The sequence below is a fragment of the Candoia aspera genome, chromosome 1 (assembly GCF_035149785.1).
Source record: "Candoia aspera isolate rCanAsp1 chromosome 1, rCanAsp1.hap2, whole genome shotgun sequence".
Taxonomy (NCBI): domain Eukaryota; kingdom Metazoa; phylum Chordata; class Lepidosauria; order Squamata; family Boidae; genus Candoia; species Candoia aspera.
Window position 1 is genome coordinate 129500016 of NC_086153.1, and position 17558 is coordinate 129517573.

General features: G+C 39.3%; 1 protein-coding gene across 1 annotated transcript in view; it reads right to left on the reverse strand.

Annotated features, from left to right (window-relative positions):
* Positions 1 to 625: 625 nt before the first annotated feature.
* The window catches only part of TINAG (tubulointerstitial nephritis antigen), a 30103-nt gene continuing 13170 nt past the window's right edge, over positions 626 to 17558 (reverse strand). The window contains exons 7-11 of the mRNA XM_063313547.1: positions 11035 to 11212; positions 10638 to 10683; positions 7705 to 7819; positions 3593 to 3638; positions 626 to 880 (exon numbers count right to left, since the gene is read on the reverse strand). Of these exons, the coding sequence (XP_063169617.1) occupies positions 764 to 880; positions 3593 to 3638; positions 7705 to 7819; positions 10638 to 10683; positions 11035 to 11212 (502 nt within the window). The 3' untranslated portion in view covers positions 626 to 763. The remainder of the gene's footprint in view (positions 881 to 3592; positions 3639 to 7704; positions 7820 to 10637; positions 10684 to 11034; positions 11213 to 17558) is intronic.

Sequence of the window (17558 nt, forward strand, 5' to 3'; positions counted from 1 at the left end):
ATGAACCACTAAGTTATCAACATAGACTAGATGTGGACGATTGTAATGAATTATTGTTTCTTTTTTTTTAGCTTTTTTTCTTTTATAATTTTTTGTATTTCTTTTTCTTTGTTTTTTTTAGTTAGTTAATAAAAAAGATTTATTGGGGGGAAAAAGGAGGAGGACATGAATGTCTTTCTGCGTGGCTATACTCCAGCAACTGGTGTTCAGAGGCAGGAATGATACAGCCAGCCATTGTTACTCAGCCGGTCTTAACTACTTTGAAAGACATAGTCATGCAAATAAATACTTTTAAGCAAAGACAAAGATACAAATACATCTGAATATAAATATAGATTTAAGTAATGATGTTCATCTGGACTTTTTGAAGAAACCATTGATGTTTTTTGATGCATTTCTGTCAGGGTCTCTGGTGGTTAAAAATACACAATCTCACAAGACTGAGGCTGATCACAGTTCAGAAGAAAAGAAAGGACCCTGCCCGATTGTTCTCATTCCATGATCACTGCCTTTGGACTGTTCCAATAATGAATACGACCATCTAAACACCAGTAGAGGTGAAGGAAAAATAGGTAACAGAGTTTTTCATCATGCTGGACTTACATTTAAATGTTCACTGACAGTATTATGACTTACACAGAAATGCAGCATATTTAGTGAAGAGAAAATAACAAATATAAATATGCACATTGATGTTAGAGATTATATATTCCATTTATACAAAAGATATGTAGAACAAAATAATTGTCATAATGAAAATCTCTTAAAGGTGACATTTGGCAGCTATAATAAGCTTTTCAATATTGCATTCATTTTGTCCCCGTAAAATCCTGAAATAACCGTTTTCTCCCCAGGAAATTCCCCAGGAGTTTGCAGCAATCTAAGGTGGAGAAGAAAGAATATTTTATTATGGTGAATGTTCAAATTATGATAAAGGAGAAGAAAGAGAAGAGCAAGAGGGTAGCTGTGGTGTTCACAGTCTTGTCCTCATCCAGTTAGATTGTCATTTCCAAATATTTCTTTTAAAGAGCTTCTAAAGAGCTACTTGAGGCGCTAATATCACTATATGTAATGCTAATAAATAACTAGCAATCAGATGAGTCTTTTTTTAAAATGCCAGGTAGGATGATCTTCATCTGCACTGCAGTGAACAGGGAGGGAAGAGACAGCTTAAACTTTCCCTGCCCAGCTGAGGTCCTAATAAAAATTGATCCCTTCTTGTGACACTCTCCAGACCTTATGAGACTAGACAAGATGTGATTAAAGCTACGCCCTTCTCCTTTTGTACGGTTTCTGTGTGCTGATCTGGGGTGGGCACTATGCATCCCATGTTACCCCATTTCTTTTGCAGCTAAGATGGTGCAAGAGGAAGTGCTGCAAAGATAGCTCCACAGCAGGTTTTTTCAAACTTGGCAACTTCTTGCTGGCTGGGGAATCCTGGGAGTTGAAGTCCAGGTATCTTAAAATTGCTAAGTTTGAAAAACACTGCTCTCTATTAATGTGGAAGTTGCAGCCTGAGTGGTTTCCTCTGACAGGAATGCTCGCTTCATCCCACTAACCAGCTCCTTCCTTTCTCTAGCTAGTCTTTTTAAAGATGGCAAAAGGGCAGCTTAGGAGTCTCCCTTTACGATAGCTGGCTTTAAAAAACTCTATGCAAATAAGTACAGCATAAAGTGTGGATGAGGATGGGGTGCTGACTGATGGCCAACTTTTGGGTGCCACTGTTGCTTGGCTAGAAGAAGCCCTGGTGGACACCTGAGCTTCACATTTTATTTGTGAGGTATAAGATAGTGGCTGTCCAGATATGGCAAGGTGATGGTCTCATGCCACACATTACTTACATTAGAGTGGCAGGAAGGAAAGAATAAAAAGATACAGATCTATGGCTGCTTGAAAACATATCATTTGTCCCATACTGAAGCTGATATATTAGTCATCTGTCCTCTACAGTTTTGATCACACACCACTTCATGAAGAGACATCAAAGTTTCAAGAACCTTGTAATTCTTTAAGTGGCAAAGTCCAATCAGAGACTACTAAAATTATATCCCTGAAGTGAACATGCAGATTAGCTGCTGTTTGACGTAACTGTGAGCAGTTCCTGACATCTTTTTTAAAGCTTAAGAGTCCCCCAGCTTTTGCTTTCGTGCTTCTGTTTTACCCCCACCCCCCGGTGTGTTAAAGCATAAAAATAACAAATTATTTTTAAAAAAATAATGTTTAAAAAGCTTATGAGCAGTCAAGCAAGGCAACAGCAGGAATTAGGGTTGACCCATGTGCTATTTTCAGGATATGTAGTCTGCTTTATGCTCCTTAGATTAAAGAGCTTGAGCAACAACAACAACTTTTGAAAAAGCCCTGTGGTTACTGGCCTTGATACTTATCTTTTCCCCTGGCAGTGCTATTAACAACAGGGGTTCAGTTGGGAAAATCAGTGCAAGGAGACATGCTATTGGGCTAATAAGGATTCCTCCCTTGGTAGTCGAGTTTGGAGCAAATCTTCCATCACAAGTGACTTTAGTTGTGAGGACTAAACTAAAGAGAGATGAACAAGATGATGGGAAGACATGTTGTAAGCATGTCAGTGATGTGCCCTTCTTGGTTGTTTGTTTGAAAGTTAAAATCAGTCAGGAAAGACTGTGAATCAGGGCAGAAAAAACTGAGCAATGAAAATTTACATAACTCTTTTTTCCTTTCAGGTTTTTCGAAAGTTCAAAATCACACTTCTAGCTGCTTTTTTAACAACCTTTCCTGCAGGGGTAAAAAAAAATGTGCAGGGAATATTTTGACTAAGAAAATGACTAGAGGGAAAGCTTAAACAGCTTCTCTCCATCCATCTTCTGTAGCTGAATTAGATGATTAAAAGTTTAGAGCTGTCATGAGTAAGGATGGCGAGCAGGGGGCTCCCATCCAGACTGTCAAGCGCATGCGTAGCACTGATGAATTGTTCAGCCATTCAAAGAGACACAGATCGGGACCGCCTTAACCCTTGGGGGTTATATGTCTGGGTTTTTCCCACGCTTCTTCAGTTTGTTAGGATTCCTGTTAAGTACTAGCAATCAATATTAGAGACCAGTTCATTGTCTCAGTGTGTTTCCTGGTTGTTAGGACAAGAGCTCTATGTGATCGGTACTTTGAATATAGACTAAAATGGATGTAGGATACATTCTGTAGATTTTTCACTTATTTAGATGAACTGCAGTCATTGAACAAGACAATCATGGTTAATCTCTAGTAAGGAAAAAAAACTAACATGGCATTTTGCACACACAAAAAATGGTATGCACTGCAAATTCAACACAATATTTCCTGTTTTGATAGTTATGGGAAATCATGGTAATAAACCTATGGGGCTCAAATTACAAATGTATTGCAAGGAAATACAATATAAACAGTCTATGGGGATGAAATAAAAAGTGGGATTATTTACATGAAAGAAGACTCTGTCCTCACTACAAGATAGCTATGTGCATATATGTTTTGCTGAAAATTGATGGTGTTTGTTAATTACAACTACCTTGTCTATTCATTTCAAAAGGAAACAAGCACAAATAACTTTATCTGGATTACAGCTTTGTTCTTGAGCACTTACCCAATATTTTTGCCATTGTCCTTCTGCATCTTCTAGCATACCCCACCTATTCAAAGAGAAGGTCTTAGTAATCCACATTCCTCCCCCCCGCCCCCGCCCCGGACACCTTGGAGGGATCTTTAAAAAACAAGGGAAGAACTTTTGTCTGTTTTGTTTAGAGAGAACAATGAGTATAAGAATAACAGAATCAGTTTATTATGGTCCCTGACCAGCATTAACAAAACATAGATGTGTATGTCTTTAAAATATTTTAATGCATTCTGTGCTATACCAAGTATAATTTTGCATGTGTCAGGCTAGGATGAAACTTACAGTATTAGAGCATAGCCTTCTTAAAACTTACTAATTTTACTTAATGGGAGTTGTCGGTGGGAGGGGTGGGTGGAAAACAGCAAAGAAGCTGATTCAGACAAAGTAGAGTGAAAATGAACAAATGTGAAGACCTTTCCCCGTTCTATCTGCCTGCTTAGCTTAATGTGCGCCCACCTTTCCATGGCTCTGAATGGGGCTACAGATAATCCCAGGTATAAAGCATCTTATGAGACTAAGATGCAGATGTAATAATCCATTCTACAGCTCTTCTTGTTAAAGGAACTCTTGCTGTGGCATCAGAGGAAAATGTAGTTGCTGTAATGACTTATGTTGTCACCAGTAGGTTATATAAAAGGTCAGTTTAAAAGATGCTGCCTTTTCAACTAAAGAAAAGGCACTTCCACATCAAGTCTTTGACCAGTTCAGAACCAGTTTCAAAGTGGTTTGAGCACACAATGTTGTCTGGGTTGGAAAGCTGAGTGAATTTATTGCTGAATACACACACACACACCCTTTTCACCCCTATGGGTGATATGTGTCTTCCCCAACCTTGGGTCCTCTACCAGAGGCCTGGGAGTTTGAGGGTTCTGCACAGTGTCTTTGCTGTTCCTAGCACTGCACTCTTCTCTGATCAACCGCTCTGATGTTGTTCCTGGGATTTGTTGGAGCCCCTCTCCCAGCTTGGGGGGTCACAGCCCTGAGTGCTCCTACCACCACAGGGACCACTTTGGCCTTCACTCTCCATATCCTCTCCAGTCCCTCCTTCAGGCCCTGGTACTTCTCCAGCTTCTCATACCCCTTATATATACTATATTTGTATAACTAAGATGTATCTGAAATTGCAGGAAAGCTAGTCTTTTTGCTTGAAGTAATGCTGCTCTGCAGAGTTTTGGGTAGATTATTCACCCAAAGGAGGGAATGTTTGCTTCATCTTACTTCCCAGGTCTTTTTGCCTCCTCATCCTACTTCCTAGCTCCCCTCCACAAATCTTTGGTACTGTAGTATTGTTCTTAGTGGGTTAGTGATCAGCAGAAGAGAAGATAAACTCCTATTGAGGATATGGGGAATAGAAATGCGCCAAATTTCTTGACTTGTTTGGAGTGGCTATTACAGCAAGCCTGTGCTAATCCCTTGCAGATGACCTGGTTCCACAAGGTTGTAACTGAGCAGTCACTTCTATGGGAGAGATGGAGTAGAAGAATTCTTATTTATAACAACCTGACTCTGGAATAAACATGAAACAATGAATATTAAATGGTCTGGAAGGTATGCAAGTAAGAAATTTATTAAAACATTATGGACTATTCTTACTTTGTAGTGAACATTATTCTTTCATGAAAACAGTCCGGAAATAATAACCCAAGGACTAACAACACACAAATTAACTATATAGATAATATGTAGCTATTCAGAAGATCTTGTAGACATGGCTGCAGGTTTGGATCAGCAGGTGCTGATTCATACTACTTGCTATTCGAATCTGTTTTTTATCATGTTTTAAAGAGTGAATGTGTTGCCATCATTCTGTGGGCACCCTGACCCCCTTTTCCCCATTACTTGCTTTATATTTTAGAATATAAGCATTACTGAATAGTGACTGCTTTAAAGCATTCATTTCCAAATGTTTGGTTTATGGGCAAATGACACTTTTTGCTGCACTGCTTCAGAAAATAGGTGACCTTGTGCTATAGTCAAGCACTATGCAGGCCGCTCAAGCAATTTCCTTTGAACTATTAGGCTAGAAGGATTTCTGTTCAGTGTGAGTGCAGCTGTGGTTTTCAATGGCTTGTCCCACATTGCTAGGTCTCTATAGGAATCAGATTTTATAATTGTGACCTTATTTGTATTCTCAGTCAACTCAGTACTGCATCTACCCAGCTAGAATTACCAACAATAAAGCACAACCAGAAAATAAATCACAGAGCTTGGTTTGTGCTGATACTAATCCACTAAAAAATCTAATAGCTAATAGTTTATCTTATTATTAAAGCAGAGGTACAGACCAAACTAAGGTCTGTATAACATAAGGATATGCTTCTTAACAGACAATCTTTATACCAAGGACTAGTTCTGGAGGCAGAACACAGCCCATGCAAACAGGAAGTCCTAGCATTTTGAGACAAAATTAGAAATTACCCTTGTCAGTATTGACAGTATTAAACTCAATAAACCAAGAATTTGATTGAATAAAAATATATTTCCATTTCTATAGTCTTGTCTCATGTAGGAAAATGGAAAAAATTAAGTGGAAAATTGAAATGGCAGATAGGAATAGAGAAGTATGATATCCAATAGAAAAAAGAAAACTTGATCCCCCTGTTTTAAGAGTGTCCTTCAAGCCCTGCTTTTGGCAGCTACTCCTTCTGCCTCACCGGGTCCATTCTCAACATCCACCCCTCCCATCTTCAGAAATGGATGGGACAGATGGGAAATCATGGCCTCCAATAGTCTTACTTCGTGGTGCACTAGAATGGCTCCATCTCCAAACTGCTTGAACAATTTTCCATGAGAGGAAAAAAAATTCTATTTCAAAAGAAGTTGTATTGCTGCTCTTGCACAACTAATAACTGCCTAGTTTATAAGGAAGAATGAGGTAATGGCTGTCTTAAGAAGCATCTTACCTCTTCTAGTAATCTATCTATTCTCTGGAACCATCTTCCCCCACCCTGCCCCAGATATATGAAAGGCCCCAACCCTGCTGGCTTTAGGAAAGAGGTTCAGACCTGGTATTTGAGTGGAGATCCCTTTTAGTTGCTTTAGTTGTCTTGTTTGGTTTGCTGTTTTCTATATTAAAAAATATACTGTATTTTTTAATGATGTATGATTTTTATTTTTATTTTTTTGATAATATTTATTTTTGTTGTGCACCACCCAGAGTCACATTGTTTGAGTTGGGTAGCCTTATAAATGCTTGAATTCAATCAATCAATCAATCAATCAATCACCTCTTATCAAAATCAATGTCACAATACTATAAATATTAATCTGAATAAAGATTCAGATTAAGGAATTTAGCTCTGCCTCTTGGGCTATAGGAAACAGTCCAGCATAAATAAAATAATTGCATTTCAAAGTGAAGCAACACTACTGTCCCCGAGAGGCAGAGCTGAATTACTTTTCTTATGCTGGGCTCCAAGAAACAATAGAGCCAGCGTGGTGTAGTAGTTAAGGCACCAGGCCAGAAACTGGGAGGCTAGGCGTTCTAGTCCAAGACCAACTATTACAAATACATATGCTTGTCGTATGGATCGAATAACATCAATGCCCGATTTGGTCCAAGGTTGAAATGGCAGTGGAAGAAGGCATAGAGGGCAGATCATCATCTAACAGTTAACACAGGAAGCACAGTTCTTGATAAAATGTTCCACATCTAAGTCCATATTTAGCTGGTAAAACTTAGCATGCAGAATCTATTTGCTTTGTGCTATGCCTTAATGCATCTCATGAGCTGATTTTCACAATCTGCACACTTTAGCTTCCCATATAAGAATCTATTCACCCTATAATGAAAGGTCATTGTGTAGATAAAGTTTGACAGCTGGGTTACAATGGAAAGGAAAGTGAGGGAAGACATGTTGCATTGTGTTGAAATCCAGTTGTATAGCATGTAGCCTACTATGTCACTGTCCTATACTTGTGGCCTGTTTATTCTGGCCTCTTACAAAAGCTCCTCTCCACTTGACAGAAATTCCTAAGCATCAAGAGAAGGAAATGCTCTATAATGTCTCTGTGCAAAGTCCATTGTCTGCCTGTTATATATTATGGAAAGGACAAGGTGAAGCAACCGTGTATTCACTTACCCAACTAATTTGACAGAATGGAATCTCTCCTGGTGCTCATGCTGTGGTTCTCCACTGGTATGCCTATAAACCCCGCTCTTATAAAGGAAGAAATCATCATATACTTTCATGATCGCTGAAGGGTAGTAGTGAATGAAAAAAAGCAAAAAAACAAACAAACTTATTTTTAATCCTAATTTTAACTAGTGCTCATTGCTGAGACATCATTTTATCATATGGAAAATTATTTAGCAACCCCTCTTAGACTAAAAACTTTAAAGATAAACAAATAATTCAGAGGAGACATTTCTGTTAGTAGAAAATCCACCGCCAAAGTCTCTAGTGTACTCCTGCCTCTTTCTGTTTTTCCCAACCTTAGTATTTTATTCAGGCACATGAATTCCCTTTGTCACTTGATTTCTTCCACATCTTATGTTACCTTGTTCAGAATTTTTTTGGCTTTACTTAAAACACAGAAACCAGTGAGAATTCCCTCCTATTCTGTCATCTACCCAGGAAGAGAAAAAAGTGTGTGTGATGGGCATCTGCAGTGGAAAGAGGGGGGATGATGATATATGCACCTGATGTCATGACACAAATTATGTGGTTTATGGACTTGCATCAGACATCCTGACACAAGGAGGGTAAGTTGCATCCTTTGAATGATAATGCCACAACACAGGTATAATAATCTTGGTTTCACTACAATGCTGCTGACTGGGGATCCTTGTTGTAAGCATCAGCCTGATGCATGGATATAAGGAAGGGAAAACTTGCTTTGCTTTCAGACAGCTAACAAAGCACATTCAACCAATTGTTTTGAGAAAATAGATGTTTCTGTTTTCTTTTTTTATGCCTATCCAGTCAAGATTGAGCGTTCCTCCTTTTACTCCACTTTATCTTTATACCTTGCCTCTTGCTACATCCTTTTCTGGAAACATCTGACCCTCTTTCATCCAATCCCTCTCACACTCACAAACTGTTCTTCCTTACTGTTCCCTCAAGTCTCTCATGCCAGAGTCTCTCTATTTCTTTCATTTTCAGATTCCTACTGAAAATCATTAGAATACAAGAGAAGATCTGCTGAGCAACCAATTGAATGCACTGGAAAAGCTCCATTGCCTGGACTGGATGGTTATTATCCCTGTCCCTTGTCACTTCCCACCAGTCTGTATTTAAGGCATGCTGCCTATCATTCAGGTAAACAATCATCGGTATTAGAAATCATAAATTGCCTTATCTTCTGAGAACTCTTCCAGACCCCTTTTACAATCATCCAACTTGGCTGCCATTGTCTGCATTCATTGATAGTAAAATCCACAGTTTGACAGTGGGCTATCTGAAAAAGCCTTTCTTTTTGTTGGTCCTGAATCTCCCTTCATGTGCACTCAGCTGAAGATCTTATGTGTTAACACTGTGAGAGGGGGAGAAAAATTATTTGCACAGGTCTCTGTGGGAGGATGGGGAGGGGGGAGATGACAACAGCTGCATAAGGATGTCAACAAGCAGATGCTGTATTTAGTAGATTTCTAAGGCTGCCCACTCATTAAGGAATCTGGTCATATAAGTAGGTATGCATCAGACATTGTGACGCAAGTACACACTTGTGGCATTTGCATGCTGGCACATGCACAGATGTCATCATTTTAGCACAATTGAGCTTTGTTATGGATATCCCTGACTATTCTTTCTCCACATTGCCTTTGCCATGAATGATGTTATATGCCTCTATCACATGACCTCTTACCTTCATCCAAGCTAAAGACCCTCAGCTGCTCTCACCTTTCTTGGTAGAGCAGCTGTTCCACCCCCAGTAGTTTTGGATGCTCTTTTTCTCCTTTTTCCAAGTCTATAATATCCACCTAAAGATTCAGCGGTCAGAAGTGTACACAATGCTTCAAATGAAGTCTCCTCATAGATTAGTAAAAAAGTGTTACTGTATTGGCAAGTCTCTTTTCAGCTCCCTTTCCAAGCATGAAATTACTTCCGCAGTTCTAATATTGGTCTCCCTCTCCCTTCAGCTTGTTCACCAAACTAAGGTGGCATCCTTCTCTGACTGTGTCTATCACTCAACTTCAGCATTCAAAATTCCTCTGAGAAAGCAGCAGTATTTTCCTGTGCCTTTGGGGCTGCCAAATTCAAAACCAAACAGGGCTTCTGAGCTGCTACTTGATGCAATAAGGCATCATTTCCATTCCACAATCCCTCCACAGCTATCTGAAGTCAACCTGCCTGGCGTCTTTGTAACTCCTGCTGGCCTTGGAATGCAAAGACAGGCAGAAAACCGCAAGAACTGATTTTTGCTGACCAATAGAAGATGCAAAAAATGACCATTCCCTCAGTGTTCTGGCCATTAAGCTATGATAGTGCATGGGGAACAAAATCCCCTTGTCCTGCTCCAAACCAAAAGGGGAAAAAATATAGCAGTGCTCCTTTGTTTCCAACCCAGATTGAGTTGGGGCTCCTGATTCTTCAGATATTGCCCACTCCTATCCAATATGGTGGTATTTGACTGGATGCCTTTCTTTCACATACAATACCCATAAATATAGACCTAGACATAATTAGCCCATGCTCATTGTTTAGGGGTGATATAGCTGTGAATGGTCAGTCTCACTGAAACTATGGCACTAGCTTCTGAAGGGACATATGGATGAATACATTATAAATCAAGCTTTGCTGTTGTATTGTATGAAATCTTGGTCTAGGACTCTAAATAAATCATCTAAACTACATATCAGGCAAATCAAAACTGAGTCAGTTAGCAGAATATGCTGAATCCTAGGAAGAATGAGTGTTGCCTTTGTTATTCTAAAGAAAACAGAGACAACCAACATTCTCAAGGATTTTCTGTGGTAAGTCATATACAGAGTTTGCTTTTACACATGCCATGCTCAGTATTTTACAATTTATTCATTTTTCATCAAACTCAAAGCCCCACTCCTTTTGTTTACCTTGCACCGGACCGTTTTCTTTTATTTCTCTCATTATATCAGCCTCCTAGTATTGGGGGACAAAAAACATGGTATACTTACTTTTTACATACTTTTTCTCATATTTATGTTTCTGAATGGGACAGATTATTTATAGAGAAAGACAAGGGGGGTTGCATTTATTAATTATAGCAAATGGCCTGATCTGGCTGTATAAGCACCCTGTTTCACTACATTCCCTTTAGAGGAAGAATCCCAATTTGATATCCTCCCCCAGTGATGAATCCATTTTTAGAACAAAACTTCTGCATTGCAAATATATATCAGTGGGTTTTTTGGAAGAACCAAGAAATTGCCAGGGTCTGAAGTAGTAAAGGTCAACTGCAGGAGTTGAAAAGTACTCACACTCAGCACTTACCTTTGAAGAGATTCTGTAGGGAGAGCCACATTGATAAATCTGGTTCGACGTTTCAAACTGATTTGGACATGGCTTTGTGGCTCGCCTTTTCCCCTCAGCATCAAATACACTTGACATGGCACAAGTCACTGGGTGAAGCTGACTCAAGAATAAAGGGTAGCAGGCATGGGATACCAGCCTATTTAGATTAAAACATAAATCAATTATTTTAAAAAACGTATTTCAAATATCCAGGATTCCTGATTTTACCCAAGGAACTGTTTTTAAGGAATGGCCTTTTAGATTGGTGGTAGGCAATATTTTTGTAGGTGGGGACACACATCTATTATTATCATTATCATTACCATAGGGGTGGGGGTGGGGTGGAGAGTGGCTGTAACTCAAAGCCACCTCCAGCAGGTCCAAGGCAGAAATTTTGATTCTTCTTGTTTGTGAATATTTTGAATGGGGATTAGTAAAGTAGATATAATACACTTATTGGATGCTTAACAAACGTATTTTTTAAAAAAGTAAAATATCTTGGGACCTATGTTAAAATTTAACTAGCTTGCCATTGAAGTTTGATGGTGCAATCCTGAGGGGCTCTGGCAACAGTAAGAGAGAGGCTGGAGATTTGCATTCACCCTCCTTGACACTGGTGGCATATATACCTGCATTAGAATATAATTTAGATCCCTGTTTAAGAGAGACATTTCAAATTAATTTATAAGTAACCTGGAGATAGCCTATTCTCTAACTTATTAAATATGAGTCTGTCTTGATCAGCGCTGAGGCAAGGAGAGGAGGTTAAGATCCTTCTTCCTTCCTGCCAGAATCCAAATCCAAATCCTGTTTGAAACCAGCTGCTAGACCAGATTTGCATGTTTGAAAAAGTGTATCCAGGTGATTGATGCCACATTGTGTTTGTCCCAGATTCTGCAGCCACTCTACTGATATCCATATGAAATATTCCATGCTAGGTGAGATATGTCAAAACAAATAATCTGATCTAAGCAACAAGTTAGTAAGAGGATGTGATCAAGACTGAATCTATTAAAAAAAGAAGAAACTCTATACCTTGTTACATTTTCCCCCTACTTTTAACTTGAAAGCATTTACCACAGATTCTCCAATCCAGGTCCTTTGAGATGTTTTGGCCTACAGTTCCCATCACCCCTGACCATTAGTCATGCTGCTTGCAATTGATGGTAGTTGGCTGAAACTCCTAGAAAGTGTTTGCTGGGGAATTCTGGGAGTTGAAGTCCACACATCTTAAAGTCACTGAGGTTGAGAAACACTGATTTAGAGAATTCTTTAAGGGAAATAAGTGTCAGAATTGATTCAAGGCAATGTGCTGCTTGAGACAAACGACAAGATAGTATCCCATACTATTCTACAGCAGAAGCTGGTCTGGACTGACACTTGATTTTTATTTTAGCACTAGTGATGGGGAAGCATCCGGCACCTCACCTTTAGAGCATCTAGTGATTTCAGGGACATGGGTTCAACTATCAGGAACAGAGAGCTTGACCTCCAAATGGAGACTGATGATCATGATGCTGTTGATATTACCCCTTCTATACTACCGCATCTTCAAAGTCACCATCTCACTCTGGCTAATGATAGAACCAGCCCTTTCAAGATTGCAATGACGTGTAGCTCCATGGAGATGCATACATATTTTATGACACTTGCCCTGCACATGGTAAAGCTCCACCATTTGGCCTTACAGTTACCTTGATTTGCAGGCTCAGAATGGCATATTCTGCCATACTGTCAAGTTGCGAGCCAATATATGACAGGGTAGATTCTCTGAAGGAAAAAATAAGTAATTTCCTCCCTCTTCATAAGATTGTCTTCCCTCCACAAACGGATATCAAAAATATTTAGATCTCAAGATACAAAAGGATTGATGCTTCCTATTGTTATGCAGGTATTATTCTGAAAAGATTCTTTCAAAAGACTGACTGAAAACCACAGATGGGAAAGTTCTGATTCATATCTTCTTATTTTCAGAATTAACGATCAGCAATTATCTCTGCACAGTGTTGAGCGGGAAGTTGGGGAAAGAGAAAATCAATCCTTTCAGAAAATCTTTATGAAAATATCTCTGTTCCACTTTAGAAATAATGCAGTGGCTTCTGAAATCTCTAAACTTCAAATACCCTTTCTAGCCAACTAACAATTAAGAAAGGCATTCAGAAGTATCTTCTTTGACATTTATTTATTTTGCTCTGCTTAAAATGGCACAGTGTCATGGAAACACCAATAATTTTTAATAACAGGATGTAGCTGGAAACTGATCATTTTGAATCATGTTAAAGGTCTGTTCCACACATTTATGTTATTTATGTTATTTATTTTCTATCCCGCCTTTATTATTTTATAAATAATATGAATTACAAATCTATAAAGTCTATATTTATAAATATTTGATAAATTATCAAATGTTACGTTATTATAAAACTGTAATTTATAAATTATATAATCATAGCAGTTAAACCTTGTCATAAAACTGAGACAAAAAAATTTCCACAAAAAAAAGCCAGTGACTCAAGAGGTTGAGGTTATGTGTCAAAAAAGTCAAGATGGCAGTCATGATCGAAGCCTCATTCCTTTTGTATGTGTGGTAATCACATGCATGTGTAAAGAGATGGAACTTCTATCATGTGGTCATAACCACCACCTTGACATTTTTGACCTGGTCCTGCAGGCCTTGTCAAACTTTGCATTACTATTGGCCCCTTGAAATGATAAATGAATTTGTGCAAAGCCTTCCCCTCCCCCTCTGAATAAAACTAGTGATTTATTTTGTTGAGGTTAAGATTGGGTTGGAAATAAACATTACTTTCTTTAATAAGTCTATATTTCAGGGGTTCTCAAGCACTGTGGATGGGCTAGTGCAGGGTTAGCAGGGACCAATGCTTAGAGTAAATTTCGACAGTGCTGAACCTTTGTCTGTACAAGCCTAATTAGTTTAAGCTGATCATGAGCCCTGAATTCTCACAACCCACAGTGACTCTGAATGAAGCATGAAAAGGAATGACAGAACATTCAGATAGCTCTGAAATCACTGCAGTACCAGGTTGCCTTTCCTTCTGATCTGTAACAGAACAAAGGAGAAACTAATCTCTTTTCCTTTGGAAGGAAGTTGCAGAAGGGTGCTGCTGCTAGAAAAGTCCTGCTTTGAGTATCCAGCAACTGACCTTCCTAGGCAGTAGAAGAACTAAGGGAATTGATTCCAAGGCTGCCATGATGAGGTGATGAGGTGCCATTTTGAAAAAAATCAAATTGCTCCATTTTGTATAACCTGTGATTCCCAGTTTTCAGGGGTAGTGTTCTTAGGAGCCATATAAAGAAGAAGTGATTAGGGCATGAATCACTGTGGCCAATTCTTACTTCCTCATGAAGGGTGCAGCTGGCACCCCAGACGATACTGAGCTGAGCAGACACTTTCTCAGCTGCTGTCAGCTAGGAACAGCACTGGATCCACAAGCTCCACTTCAGATCCCTCAAAGGGAGTACTATTTTAGAACAGGTTGTACCCCAGTTCAAATTCTGGGAATATATTGATTCAAATGACCTCCATCTTGTCCACTCACTTGCCTGTATATGGGAGCATTAACTGGATCTGGAAGGGCTACTTTCCAGGGCTCCAGTCTTCACAAACCAGCCACCTGCAAAATGTTGATTCTTATAACACACTGGATCAATAGATATGACTAGGAACTGCAGGGGGGCCACACCGAACTCCCTTTGTGGTGGGGAATGGTAGGCGTGCTGCTACACATATACTGAGTGTTAAGCCGGAGGAAGGGTCACTTGGCTCCAGTGGATCTACCCATTTGCTGCTTTGAACACTGTGCATGGAGACAATATTGTCATGCGCTATCCTCGTAGTCCTTTCTATTTTTGTGCTCTGCATAACTCAGCTCAGGGAGGTTTATTTGATAATTACTCTTCTGCATCTCCCCTTTGGGGAAGGAAGCACTTTGGAGCAGATCTGAGCAGTTCATGGGCACCTGCAAGGGAGAGTGAGAAGCTATTCCTGCATCTGCTCTACAGGATATATTAGGATGGAACTCAGTGTTACGCATCTGCATGTGTTAAGACATGTAACATGTACAAAGTTTACATGCCGTTTTACATAAGCTTGATGCCGACCTCATGCAACAGCCAATGGGTGAAAGACCAAAAGGAGGAACAGAAGTTGAAAGTGGAGAGGCAATTCAGAAGCTCCCACTTATGCCCATCTATATTTTACCCGTTCTGAAGAATTCGTACATAATACTTTTTTTCTGATGAAGGAAATATGCTATTTTAGATCATCAGAGGATAGAAGAGTACTGCCAGAAAACACACCAAACCATTTCTGGCATGTCAGCTTCAATCTAAATTTGATTTAGTGAGGGAGAAGAGATCATAAGGCAATGTACAGAAAGAAAAGGCCATCGGGGCTTTTGCTAAGCTGAGCTTTCTTCTTTGCCTAAATACTGACCACAGTGACCAATTAGCAGACAGAGAGCTATAATGAGCTAGCAGCATCTCATGGAACTGTTGGATGTGTTTTCAGCCAAGGCACAGCTTAAATGTGCAAAGCCCTCAGGACTTTCTAATGGACTGCAGTTTGCCCAGCAGTAACTAACATCAAAAGCATGAGAAGTGAAAACAAACTGCTTAGTTCAAAGTTTAATTTCCTTATGTCTCTGGGACAAAAGTACATTTGCCAATTGAACCATATGCCCAGCAGTGGAAAGAGGGAGAGGGAGTGAATAGAGTGATAAAAGAGAGGAAAGGGTGCTACCAGGGACTTTTACCTTGGCACTGCCTGTACCAGCCTGTGGTTTTGGACAAAGGACTCCCAATAGAACATACACCTTAACCCAAAAATGTCTCTGGCCCCTGTTCTGCTGTGCATGTACACTGAATTTTTGTGTTTTCCTAAACAGCACATCAATAGCCAGCTCATGTCTCTGCTCCTGCAACTAGACAGCCATGAGACCCAGCACCTACTTAGACAGCCTGCTGAGAGGTAAGTCCCACTAACTTTGACGCAACTTGTTCTCAGATGAGTGAGTACTGATTTCTGACCTTAGCCATCTAAATATTGATACAGGTGGGGACTTCCAGGGAAGAAATGGCAAACTGAAGATGGCTCCACTAAAAGCAGAGCCGATTCCCATGGTGGAATGAAGAGACAGCAAGTAGACCAGCTCTTTGTAATTCCTCTCCAGACAAGGAAAGGACTTGAGATCACCCACAAGTGCTCCAGACAGTTGCTCCTCATGAGGAGATCGTAAGACAGCAGTCTCTGGTGGGTTTAGAGCACTGGGAGATGAAGGAGAATCATCTTCACTCAAGCCATGGTCAGCGCCTTTATGTACACTGGGTTCACATACTTCCTTTTCTAATCACTTTCAGAAATTGCTTGTTAACTGCTTTTCAGCTATTAGGAACCTTTGGATCAACAAGTTTTATAGCACTGGGTGAGTTTCCTTCAATCCTTAGTGAAAGAAGTTTTAAATACAAGTTTAAGTACTTTTAAAAAATATTTTATTTTGGAATAAACAGGAAAAGGGTGATTAGAATGCTGATTCTGGAAAGTTACAAACAGATTAAGAGTTCAGATGGATTTGAAATAAGATTTTGAAATTAATTATAAGAATCCTTCCCATGGGAAAATACTGTTGTTCTGAATTCTTTAAAAAAGTGCTAGGATGGGACTTGGAGGTTGGACACTAGAGGGAACTAGAAGGAACTAAAGATTACAGTTAAAGGAGAAGAACACTTAAATTTGACCAATATAGAATGGAGCAAAATACTTTAACATTGGACATATTGAAGGATATTTGCGAACAATGGATCCAGAAGTTAATTTTAAGTATGTCTGCCATTATAGATGGACTATGTTTAAAAGATGCTATAGAAGAGGAACACGTTTTACTGGGCAAAACTGAGACCAATTTGAAAGTGGATTTAAAAATGACAGGCTACAAGAATGATATGGAAAAAGATGCTACCTCGGATATACAAATGAAACCAGCTGATGTCTTATTAAAAGGGATATACAAATAACAAAAAGGCAAAACTGAAATACTTTGGCCACATAATGAGAAGACAGGACACCCTGGAGAAGTTGATGATGCTAGGGAAAGTCGAAGGCAAAAGGAAGAGAGGCCGACCAAGGGCAAGATGGATAGATGATATTCTAGAGGTGACAGACTCATCCCTGGGGGAACTGGGGGTGTTGATGACCGACAGGAAGCTCTGGTGTGGGCTGGTCCATGAAGTCATGAAGAGTCAGAAGCGACTGAACAAATAAACAACAAACAAAAACAAATAACAAACCAAAAGAGTGACCTGGATAACTTTCCTATAGTGGATTTACAAGAGACTGGTTAAAGTTTTGAAGGACTTTGTGAGAAGGGACAAAGAAAAAATGAAAAGAAATTAAGTTCAATGACATTATTTGAAGATCAAGATTGTTAAAAGTAAAAGGAGGGAATATAAAGTTGGTTTATTTGATCAAAGTTAAAATAGGTATG